Source organism: Silurus meridionalis, chromosome 6 (assembly GCF_014805685.1).
Source record: "Silurus meridionalis isolate SWU-2019-XX chromosome 6, ASM1480568v1, whole genome shotgun sequence".
Lineage (NCBI taxonomy): Eukaryota > Metazoa > Chordata > Actinopteri > Siluriformes > Siluridae > Silurus > Silurus meridionalis.
In genome coordinates, this window is record NC_060889.1 from 23,906,562 (window position 1) to 23,919,305 (window position 12,744).

Sequence of the window (12,744 nt, forward strand, 5' to 3'; positions counted from 1 at the left end):
CTATAATAAATACTTAGTTATCTATACTTATAACATTTATGCAAACTATAAGCAATATTTGTTTTTAATTCTGACTGACCTCACTTTTACAAGTGCATGTTTAATATTTAGACTTTTTCTGGAAAGATAATTTTCTAATTTCTACACATATTTTATACTATATGTGGCATTGTGGACTCGTAACTTGTACCGGCTACGCCAACTGCGACGTTACCAACTAATAATTTATACCGACTACGCCACCCGGGGGCTATTTCCGGGACTGCCCTCAACCTTAAGGCACACAGGTTCATCACGACTGGGTCAGGTATCAGACCAGAGTTGAGTGAATAGCAAAAAAACTTTATTTAAAATAATCAAATTTTATTCACTACATCAAATAGTAAAAAAACAGAAAAGAAGACAAACACTTCAGGGTGGGAGAAGGCCTGATGTCCTAAGCAGAGAGCACACAGGGTCCTAAGCAGAGAGAACACTCACACGTGCACACACGCACCACAGCACACCACACCTCACTGTGAACACTGCACTGCAATCAGGTAAGGAACCCACCACCACAAGATGCTAATCTGCTGCCACTGGCCACCCCACTCCTGAAGGCAAAAGAGAAGACAGAAAAGTAATTTAAAACACAAATTAAAACAAGCATCGCATTACAACAGCCTGGCTCTCGACACAGTCAACAGCCCAAAACTGCTCGTTACTTGATTTATACAGAGGCACATGAACAGAGGAAAGGCACTTAACAGATCACAAAAGAAATAGAAAATAACTACATTAATTAATAAGAAAACAAAAAGAACATTATACCACAAATTCAAACTAATAAAAAGAATAGAAATCAAAAGAAATGGATTCCCATTAAAGTAGGAAAATCTCAACCCGATAAAGTTAAAATATTAAACAAAAGAATACAGCTAGTGCAAAAATAAATGATTAAATCACAACACAAAGAATCAGGTAATGACTACCCTGTAACACGCCACTTCTAAATCAGTTACTCGCACTACAGTTGTAAATAAGCACCATGCCCCCGGTCCAGCTGATCCTGCAGGTAGTTAAATGCTGCAACAAGAAACTGTTAGCATACAAGAGCAGCAAAATGTTAATCAGCTGGTGCCAAATGGAAGTAACACGGAGCTCCAGAGAACAGGAACATAAATTAACAATGTCCAACTGAACCCAGCGAAGCAGACAACACAGAGCGAAGCAGGCAAAGCAGAGCACAGATGATGTAGCGTGGAGCAGCTGCAGTCAGAAAAAGCAGAATGTCAAGCCAACATCAAAGCCCACTATAGCAGTTCCCTACAGCAGCCCACTGTAACGTCCCTTGCACATTGACCCGCACCTTCAATAGGGAAAACACACTTTAATCAGCCGATTGTTAAAGCCCATATATCGTTAATAATGATGTCAGCGTCCACACATACCTGTACGGCGACTCACGAGGCACGGATGCAGACGTTTATTAAGCACGTCTTCCTAAACGCTTAGCGGCTTCCCCACAAAGCTTCTCAGTCCACCCTTAAATGAAAATTTCATAAAGACCCAGTGTGATAGACCATATTACAAAACATTCACTGCCTACAGCTCCTACCCACTATCCGCATGTAAACCCGAAAGTACGGCGTCTTGTTTGGACAAAGAGCAAACGCACCCACAACACAAACCGAAACGACTTTAGAGGCAGGTAAATGAGCATAATCAGCCTCAGCTGACTAGATGACATCAGACCATTCTGCTACATTCTACCCCCCATTCGTCATCGTCGTCCCGACGGTGGAGTATTTAAAATCAAGACCCTAATTCCAGGGCCTGAAAAATGCCATGACCGCATTAGCCCCACAAGCTGAAGGATCTGGAGCACTTACATTTCCAGCTCTTACCGTTTGTGGTAAATGGTGCACATTAGAATGTTGACCTGCCCCTACTCGTCCTTTCCGACGTGGAACCACCCCTAATGGATTAGGGGGTTCAGGGAGGGAGACCTTACCACGGGTACCAACTCAACATTGGACATATCTATAAATACCGGAGGATCTTTAGCAAGCACCATCCCCAATGGATCTGGCCTTGCAATGCTCCCCCTGTGAGCTAATGGTGGAACCTCAGAAACCACATATGCCAGGTCCCTATCTAATTCTATCTCGGGCTCCAAAGGCACTGGTGATTCATCTGGACCCTCAGAGAGGTCATCTGCTACCACCTCCCCTTGGGCTCGAGGTTTCAATGCAGACCAAAAAACATGCAGAACTCGACTCAGGTCACTTACCGGAGCTACTGTATACACGGAACCACCAGACAGAGGAGCTTTAACCACCTGATATACAGTAGAGCTCCATAGATCATGTATCTTATGTCGACCCCGGACCCCATAGTCTCTCAGATAAACCAACTGGCCCTCCCACAACGGCAGCTCTTTTACCCGTTGATCATGTCCTGCTTTACGCCAGCTTGCCGCAGCCTGCAGCCGCTCCCCGGCACCATCAACCGCCACCTGCAGCTGTGCCTGATGCTCCTCTATCCACTTGTGGACTCGACCTGCCACAGGCTCTCGTACCTGACCGAGCAGGAAATCTATAGGCAACCTTGGCTCTTGCCCAAACATTAAAAAGAAAGGCGACTCACCAGTAGCTTGGTGAGGAGTGGTGTTATAACAAAACACCACCTGGGCTAGGCAAGATGCTTAATCTCTCTTCCGATCGGTGGGCAATGTCTGCAACAAATTATGTAAGGTCCGATTGAACGGTTGAATGGTATTGAGTGCTGCGTGACCTTCCCACCTCATACAGGCTGCACAACTGTTAAATCAGGCTGGACTCAAAATTGCGGCCCCGGTCGGATCCCAAATTTGAAGAACCACTCCTCTACCAAGACCCTGGCCACAGTACTAGCCTGCTGATCCCAAGTAGGAATTGCCACCGTGAACTTACTGAAAACATCAGTCATCACAAGCACGTTTTCTTGCCCAGCCTGAGATGGTTCTAACGCAGTAAAATCAACGGCTACAATCTCATTTGAACAAGATGCCAATAAGTGACCCATGTAGCTTCGAGGAATTGGTGCCACATCTTTAGCTTGTTGACACCGCTCGCACTTCTGAACCCACTGAGCCACATCTGCGGACATACCTGGCCAGTAGCAGCGTTGCCGTACCAGCTCCAAGGTCCGTTCAACACCTTGGTGTCCATGCTGCTGATGTAAAGAAGTTAACACCTCTAGCTGTAAAGAAATTGGCACGACAACCTGAAGCACTGTCTCCCCTCCATGGGGCCAGAAAGCCCTACGATATAATAGGCCCTCTTGCTCTACTAACCGGTCCCATTGCCGGAGGAGTGTAATCACTGGCTTAGCAAAAGTCCATCGCTCCTGCGGGCCTGGGCGCTGCCCTTGCCGCCAAAACCTCAAGGCTTCCCCTACCACTGGGTCCGCCTGCTGTAAAGTGCTAATATCAGGTGCCGAGCAACTGGGCCAAGCCTGCATCGCATGCAAAGTGGTAACCTCCGCTTGGCCTATGATCACTGCTCGCCACAAAACCTCAGGCACCACAGCCCCTGACTGCCCACTACCGTCAGCCTCCGATTGCACAGTTGTTAATCGCGACAGCGCATCGGCATTTTGATTGGTTCTGCCCGCCCTGTACTGAATCACAAAATCAAAGGCAGCCAACTCAGCAGCCCACCTTTGCTCGGTAGCACCTAACTTGGCTGTAGCCAGATGACTTAGTGGGTTGTTATCCGTACGTACGACACACTTATGTCCCAACAGATATTCACGAAATTTCTCAGCCATGGCCCACTTAAGGGCCAAGAATTCGAGCCTCATCGAACTATAAGTGGCCGTATTCCGTTCTGCAGGCCGAAGACCGCGGCTAGCGTATGCAATGGGTCTAACCTTGCCTTCAACTTCCTGCGACAACACAGCTCCAAGCCCTGCATAGCTGGCATCGACCTCCAATATAAAAGGCCGTGTAAAGTCTGCATAAGCCAACACTGGCGCAGTGGTAAGCTTTCGCTTCAAAGATTGAAATGACTCTTCACATTCTGTAGACCACACCGCTGCCAACCCTAGACTGCACCTACCTACCTTACCTCGTGTTAGCTCTGCCACTATTCAATGTAACTGAGCCGCCAACTTGGCGAACCCTTCAACAAAACGGCTATAGTAACTGGCAAACCCCAGGAAGGTCCGCAGCTCGGCTACTGTTACAGGACAAGGCCACTGAGTAACACGGAGCTCCAGAGAACAGGAACGTAAATTAACAATGTCCAGCTGAAGCCAGCGAAGCAGACAACACAGAGTGAAGCAGGCAAAGCAGAGCACAGATGATGTAGCACGGAGCAGCTGCAGTCGGAAAAAGCAGACAGTCAAGCCAACATCAAAGCCCACTATAGCAACCCCCTACAGCAGCCCACTGTAACGTCCCTTGCACATTGACCCGCACCTTAAATAGGGAAAACACACTTTATTCAGTTAAATATTGTTATAGCCCATATATCGTTAATAATGATGTCAGCGTCCACACATACCTGTACGGCGACTCACGAGGCACGGATGCAGACGTTTATTAAACACGTCTTCCTAAACGCTTAGCGGCTTCCCCACAAAGCTCCTCAGTCCACCCTTAAATGAAATAATTTCATAAAGATGTGATAGACCATATTACAAAACATTCACTGCCAACAGCTCCTACCTTGCCACTATCCGCACGTAAACCCGAAAGTACGGCGGCTCGCTCGCGGACAAAGAGCAAACGCACCCACAACACAAACCGAAACGACTTTATAGGCAGGTAAATGAGCATAATCAGCCTCAGCTGACTAGATGACATCAGACCATTCTGCTACATATAGATGCTATAAAATTGCTGATGTGGCCAGGAAAATACATTAAACCTCTGATCGACATTTAGCATATTGTTTATTTGATTATTATATATTTTTTTTTAAATATTATTTTAACTCACCCTGATGACTAGAGGAAGGATGACTAATCTGTACTATTTCAGTAAGAGTAAACACCTGAATTGAAAAGAGTTAATAAAAATATGGGTTTTAGTAGCTTTCCAACTAAGAAGAAAAAGAAGAGGAAGTAAAAGAAGAAGAAGAAGAAGAAGAAAAATTTAGCATGTAGTGCCTAACATTATATAAGAGTAGCAGGGAAAAAGAAAACGTGTAGAACAGATTATTGAAGTCAAAGTAAATGCAGTTTAATGTGGTTGATTAAGGCACAAAATCTCACTTATTTTGGTCAGTCTGCTCTTAAACATTAGCAGATTAGTTTTGGTTTTGCTAAAACAAGCCAGGCTGAAGAGTGTTACGGTGTGACCATGCGTTGCTTTATTTGTTCGAAGTTAGAGTGATTATAATTTTTTTTATTCAATGAGGTGGTAACGGTAGAGTACAAATTTAATGTGTGCCTGGTGTAAGTAAGGCTATAGCAAATGTAATTTTAAAGAGGTTGTTGCATACAAAATGTTTCACCAGAAAATAGAATAAAGAGGAACTTGAAACACTCGAACCGTTGAATGAAATCAAGAAGCAGTAGTTCACCATCTTTCAAGTCATGCAAGGTTGCTAAAATGAGATGAGAGTTGAAATTAAAGTATGTTGTCAAATATTATAGCTAGATTTTGAACTTTTGTAGAAGCTATAGAACAATAATATCATTAATATCATCCTCATAATGTTATACAGTGGGGCAAAAAAGTATTTAGTCAGCCACCAATTGTGTAAGTTCTCCCACTTAAAAAAAATGAAAGATGCCTGTAATTTTCATCATTGGTTCATCACTTCAACTATGAGAGACAAAATGCGAACAAAATAAAATAAAATCCAGAAATTCACATTTTCTAAGGAATTTATTTGCAAATTATAGTGGAAAATAAGTATTTGGTCACCAAGATTTCTGGCTCTCACAGACCTGTAACTTCTTCTTTACTTCACTTGTTACCTGTATTAATGGCACCTGTTTGAACTCGTTATCAGTATAAAAGACACCTGTCCACAATCTCAAACAGTCAGACTCCAAACTCCACTATGGTCAAGACCAAAGAGCTGTCAAAGGACACCAGAAACAAAATTGTAGACCTGCACCAGGCTGTAAAGACTGAATCTGCAATAGGTAAACAGCTTGGTGTGAAGAAATCAACTGTGGGAGCAATTATTAAAACATGGAAGACATACAAGACCACTTATAATCTCCCTCGATCTGGGGCGCCACGCAAGATCTCACCCTGTGGGGTCAAAATGACACAGGAACGGTGAGCAAAAATCCCAGAACCACAAGGGGGGACCTAGTGAATGACCTGCAGAGAGCTGGGACCAAAGTAACAAAGGCTACTATCAGTAACACACTACGCAGCCAGGGACTCAAGTCCTACAGTGCCAGACGTGTCCCCCTGCCTAAGCCAGTACATGTCTGGGGCCGTCTGAAGTTAGCTAGAGAGCATTTGGATGATCCAGAAGAGGATTGGGAGAATGTCATATGGTCAGATGAAACCAAAAAATATTTTTTTTGTAAAAACTTGTCGTGTTTGGAGAAGACAGAATGCTGAGTTGCATCCAAAGAACACCATACCTACTGTGAAGCATGGTGGTGGAAACATCATGCTTTGGGGCTGTTTTTCTGCAAAGTGACCAGGACGACTGATCGGTGTAAAGGAAATAATGAATGGGGCCATGTATCGTGAGATTTTGAGTGAAAACATTCCTTTCATCAGCAAGGGCATTAAGCATGAAACATTGCTGGGTCTTTCAGCATGACAATGATCCCAAACACACTGCCCGGGCAACAAAGGAGTGACTTCGTAAGAAACATTTCAAGGTCCTGTAGTGGCCTGGCCAGTCTCCATATCTAAACCCCATAAAAAATCTTTGGAGGGAGTTGAAAATCCGTGTTGCCCAGTGACAGCCCCAAAACATCACTGCTCTAGAGAAGATCTGCATGGAAAAAAGGGCCAAACTACCAGCAACAGTGTGTAAAAACCTTGTGGAGACTTACAGAAAACGTTTGATCTCTGTCATTGCCAACAAAGGGTATATAACAAAGTATTAAAATAAACTTTTGTTATTGATCAAATACTTAATTTCCACCATAATTTGCAAATAAATTATTTAAAAATCAGACAATGTGATTTTCGTTTTTTTTATTTTTTATTTTGTCTCTCATAGTTGAATCGTAGCTATGATGAAAATTACAGGCCCCTCTCTTTTTTTTTAAGTGGGAGAACTTGCATAATTGGTGGCTGACTAAATTCTTTTTTGCCCCACTGTACATCTGAGTGTTTTTTGCTTAACACTGGAAGCTAATATGTTTTTGAATGTTTTGGGTTAGTGGATGCATATACATATGTTAAAGGTCTGACACTTGAGGGACTTGTGTGGCAAGTGCAGAAGAGAAAGATCATATCTACAAGCAAGTTTTAAAGTAAAGGACATACAGTATGAACTATCTGACAGCAGCTTTTTGTTCATTTCTGTCTCTTTCTCATTATCAGATCCTGAACCTAATATTGATAAAGCAGTTGTGGCTGTAGGAGTGGGTTCAGCTTTGCTGTTCATCATCCTCTTACTGATCCTGCTGTGGTGGTGTTGGCACAAATCCAGAAAAGGTCTGAGCCTTTTGTTTTTTTATGCTATAATTAGCATAAAGCTTGTGTATAACTTTAATATTCAGTAATTACCGATCCTTAATTGCAGCTCAACTACTTTGCAATGTTTTTTTTTTTACTTTGCTTTTATTAAACAGACTAGTACACACTGTGATTACAATTACACAATTCATTTAAATATCAAATTCAAGTTTGTGGGCTAAATTATACTTATATAAAATACCACCAATATACAAGCTTCAATACTGCTGTTTTTTATCCACATTCTTTGATTCTGCATTCCGGAAAGAGGAGACTTACATTTAATGACAAACTCAAAACAAATAACATTATTTTCATCCAAATTGATCTTAATTGTGTTCATTTTATGGATTCTATTCAGATTTTATTACTAACCAGATTCTCATGATGTACAAATTATGTAAGTAAAGTCTGCTGAAAATGATTTACAAAGACATTTGTTTATATCCAGTTTGATAAAGTTTAGATTTGTGTGTAATGTATTGCGTAACCCAATGGCAGGCCATGCATTTCACACCTAGGCTAAAAGAGACCTCCACTGGTATAACCATTTATTTAAAAAAAAATAGATATATATTATATGGCTTGTAAATTAAGCAAATTAAGAAAATCTGTCTTCTCATACAGAAAGGAATAAAGACATCCAACAGAACAGCAATCTAACACCAGGCCAGAACCCAGTAGATGAGGACTCTCTGTCAGGATACATATCACTCCAGTCTGGTCAGAGAATGAACTTTCCCTATGTGTACAGTAATACAATATAAGAGTATTTTCTTATTAACAGTAAATCTCTGTTGTTTTCTTAAATTTTCATTCCTGTTTCTACAGAAAATGTACACATTTATGCCACTGTGGAGAATGCAGATAAAAGTGAGATTTTTTTTTTTTTTTCATTTTGTTGGAAGTATTTCTACAAACAGTAGAAGAAATAGTAGATTTTGTATATTTATTAACATATTGTTCTGTGTGATTAGGTAATGCCGTAGCTGAACCCAGTGGGGCCATTTATGCACAGGTCTTGAAGAAAAACAAGCCATACCACAATAAAGGTGGAGTATGTTAAAACTTTACATTAAATATGTATGTATGAATGACACTCATTACATTTGACAATTAACATTTAAATGGCTATGTTTATGGCTATGTATATTTGGTTTATGGCTATGTATATTTGTTCTGTTTTCTGTCTCTGTAGATGAAGATGCTGGACCCAGTGATGTCACTTACATTGAGCTTGAACACAAGCCACAGAATAAAGTGAGGGAAAATCAAGGTACAATAGTGAAAAATCTTGATGCACATAACCATTAATATTTTCCTATACATTAATATATTAAGATCGTATACATCTTGTATATTTAATATATGTCTATTTGGATGGGTTTCAGTTGTGGACATTAATTCAGTGTTTCTTGTTTGTATCCAGTGAAGACCAATGTAGAATCTGATACTGTTTACTCAGAGCTGAAGGAAAACTCATAGGTAAGATAAAGTTACCTTTCATACAGCAGCACTTACCAACAGACAATAATAATATGCGTTCTGGTTACTTTCACAGGCAACCAGAACCCACAGCTGAATGTATAGCATGTATTATGGAAATCAGTTCCACTTATAGATTTTAACAATAGAAATTGAATTTAACGGATTTATGTTTAACTATACATATGTATTTTGTAGGTGATTTTCAGTTTGTTGTGCTTGTATTTAGATTCCATCAGAGAACAGAAGGTGCTTGTGGCTGAACAGGGCTGTTTCTGGACATTCTGGCCTCCATTCTTCTACCTTCCAGAATAAATAAAAGGCACTTGAAACAAATATAATCTCCAATCTCTAAACCGTTATCAGTACTTTATAAATGTCTTTAAATGTTTATATTAATACAATTTTAACTAAGGTCAATAAAATTTAAAAAAGGTCATATAAACCAGCTTATTCTTCATGACTCACTATATGGAATAAGGAAAATTTTAGCCTGCTCTTTACAGTAAAATGAGGGTATAATGCCTTTTTTATTGAGCATCACCGACTGATGTTTTTATTTACAAATGTATAGTTTTTCTTAGTATTTTTGTACGTCGTCATGGCGCTCACACTGTTTGTAACTCAATAAACCAGCTGCAAATAATAATCCATCTTGAAATGGTGCAGATGCGAATCAGCAGAATAAGACTATTTTAATAATACTTTACAATCAAAAATACTTGATGATGGCTCACATAGCTGTAGAGCATTGCTTTGTGTGCTGTTTAGCTTCTCGCTTAGCAGCCTCTGAGGGATGCATGCATTTTGGTGCCACTGAAATGCATTTAGATGGTTGGAACTCACATGAATGGTGAATAAAATGATGATATTAACTGGTTCCACTTAAGATGAGTGACAGTTGTTTATATTCATGAACAAAAGCCTTTTCTTATGCTGCCCATTTTGATTGGTGAACTAGTGTATAGGTTTGTTAGGGTTATGGAGGCCCCTCAAATATTGCAGTAATTTAATTCACATCTATCCAGATGTAGTTACAGAGCAATCACTGCAAATGGCTGTACCCAATATAAACACTTACAAAAAAAAATATAGACACTCATCTCAAGACTAAAAAGGTAGCGAGAGTGTTTGCCATCTCACCTACCAAGAAAACACAGACAATTTTGCTCTCTTGTTTCCCAGGCATATATTTCTACAGCATAATTAGCATCAATAGGATCTAATCCTATAATACCAGGTCAAACAGTGATTTTAATGAGGGTCAATACTTTTTTTTTAATATAGTTAATGTTTTTAAAAAGATGATCCTTAATAATTAATATATTAATAGATCTCTTACATAACAAATATCCCTTTCAAAAGCTGTTATATCCTACTTGTTCCCATCTGACCATTTGTTATAAAACAGTACCCCCTTCACCCTGATATTCTACATTATATTAAATAATAAATAATAAAGCTGAATTAAATGTTGGCTCAGAATTCACATGCATGTAAATAAATCTGTGCATTAAAAATTTTATACTTGGAGCTGTTTCCAACTTTGACTAAGTCATCAATTTTATTTATGTTCATTATCCTGGCTAGTGGTGAAATCCTGTGAACCAGCTCACATTAATACATTCTAAATTACAGGATGTTTTTGGCAGTAAACCATTATAGTTATTAGTAGTAGTATAAGTAGTAGTATTGTTGTTGTTGTTGTTGTCAGTTTGTTTGTTGTTTGCTTGATTCTAAAAAATCAAGCAATACACTAAGAGTTGAATGTCTTCCATCTGTAAAGCAGCTGTAAGACTGCTCAGGTGCAGTTCAGTCTCTGACCAGCAGGAGGAGTAAGTCCTGCCACAAAGAATTTGTTGTTATTGAGCTTTGTTTTTACCCAATAAACTGCAAAGCCGATTTTAATTGTATTTAATGGTTCCTTTAATTTTATTTACTTTTAAATTTTTGTTAAAAGACCCAATTCTAACAGCTATAAACAACCACACTGTACAATAACATGCTTCAAATAATGAGCACTTCTTGTTATTCTCTATAATCTTTTCCCATCATTCTCTAGTTGATATATTTTTTTTTTAAATAAGATCTAGTGTGTGAATACTTTTTTAATTTGTATGTAAAAACTAAACTACCTTCATAGTTCATTTTCACAATGAGCAGTTACAAGAATCATATATCAGGCATTAAGAGACCAGAAAAAAAGTATGTGCCTGTTTTTGTTTGCGTGTGTTTGTGTGTGTGTGTGTGTGTGTGTGTGTGTGTGTGTGTGTGTGTTTGTGTGTGTGTGTTTGTGTGTGTGTGTGTGTGTGTGGTTAGTTTCTGTTTTTTCCTGGAAGATTTTGTGACTATTGTGGTCTGTGCAGGAAAGAGTTATTATGAACATTGTACTTGCTGCACTTAACTGCTAATACAAAATTCATATACAATTTTACACACACACACACACACACACACACACACACACACACACACACACTCACTGGGTCTCTTCTAAGATTTAAAAAATAATCTGTTCATTGAGTTGTTTCATTTTAATTCCAGTGGTCTCTATATTAATAGAAACCACTATATAAATACCCCATTTTGTGATGTCGCAAATTTGTATATATTTTTAATTTATAAACTATATCAAGCGCTAATTGTGATTCTTGTAGCACAATTTCTAAAACTATTAATACGTATAGCAAAACCATTTACTGAGTTTGCAAAACTAAAAGCACAAACATTGCTTTGCACTCAGTTTGCAATTTTGTAACACACACTTTGCAAAACTGTAGGCACAATTCACTGCACAACACTCTTTTTGCAGAACTTTAAACACAACTCACTGCTTACACTTAATTACCAAATTTCCAACACACTCCTAGCAAAATTATACACATGTATGGCTATCATTAACACTATTTTGCCAACTGTCTGGCACACTTTCACATGTGAAAACTGTTTTAGATAATTAGTTCACTTTGCAATCAGCCTAAGCACTATAAATAAGCCACAGGTAAGCTGTCTGTGTGGAGTACAATGGAAGGAGAAGTAAGAGTGAGAAGAGTGAGAATCAGAGGAGGCCGAGGAGGCCGAGGGAGAGGACGTGGAGGTAAAGAAGTTGGAGGAAGAGGACAAGGAGGAGCAAGAAGAGGCCGAGGAGGCCGAGGAGGCCGATGGAGAGGACGTGGAGGTGAAGAATCAAGAGGGTTAGAGGAAGTTAGAGGAAGCAAGAAGAGGACGAGGAGGGGAAAGAGGAAGGGTAAGAAGAGTAAGAAATAGAATAACTGATGACATCAGAGCTACAATAGTGGACCATGTCATCAACCATGGGATGACCCTGAGGGAAGCTGGCCAACGGGTTCAGCCTAATTTGAGCTGCTACACTGTGGCAAGCATCATTAGGACATTTCGAAATGAGAATCGGTAAGTACTTTGTAGCACTGCCATACTCTAATGAGAAACACAACAGTACCATACATGCAAAAATACTGAAATTGTTACTTTACAGAATTGCTAGACGTCCAGATGTTGGGGGCAGAGGAAGAATGTTCACTCCAGAGCAAGAGACCCATATAGTGAACATGGTGATTGCCAATAATGCAATAAGACTGCGAAATACAGCAGCGCATAATTGATAA

At 39.8% G+C, this 12,744-nt stretch overlaps 1 protein-coding gene across 1 annotated transcript in view; it reads left to right on the forward strand.

Moving 5' to 3' along the window:
- Window positions 1-11,020, forward strand: part of LOC124387532 (Fc receptor-like protein 5) — a 33,809-nt gene extending 22,789 nt beyond the window's left edge. The window contains 7 exon segments of the mRNA XM_046851943.1: window positions 7,499-7,612; window positions 8,261-8,356; window positions 8,465-8,506; window positions 8,611-8,685; window positions 8,832-8,909; window positions 9,063-9,118; window positions 9,348-11,020. Of these exon segments, the coding sequence (XP_046707899.1) occupies window positions 7,499-7,612; window positions 8,261-8,356; window positions 8,465-8,506; window positions 8,611-8,685; window positions 8,832-8,909; window positions 9,063-9,118 (461 nt within the window). The 3' untranslated portion in view covers window positions 9,348-11,020.
- Window positions 11,021-12,744: the final 1,724 nt, after the last annotated feature.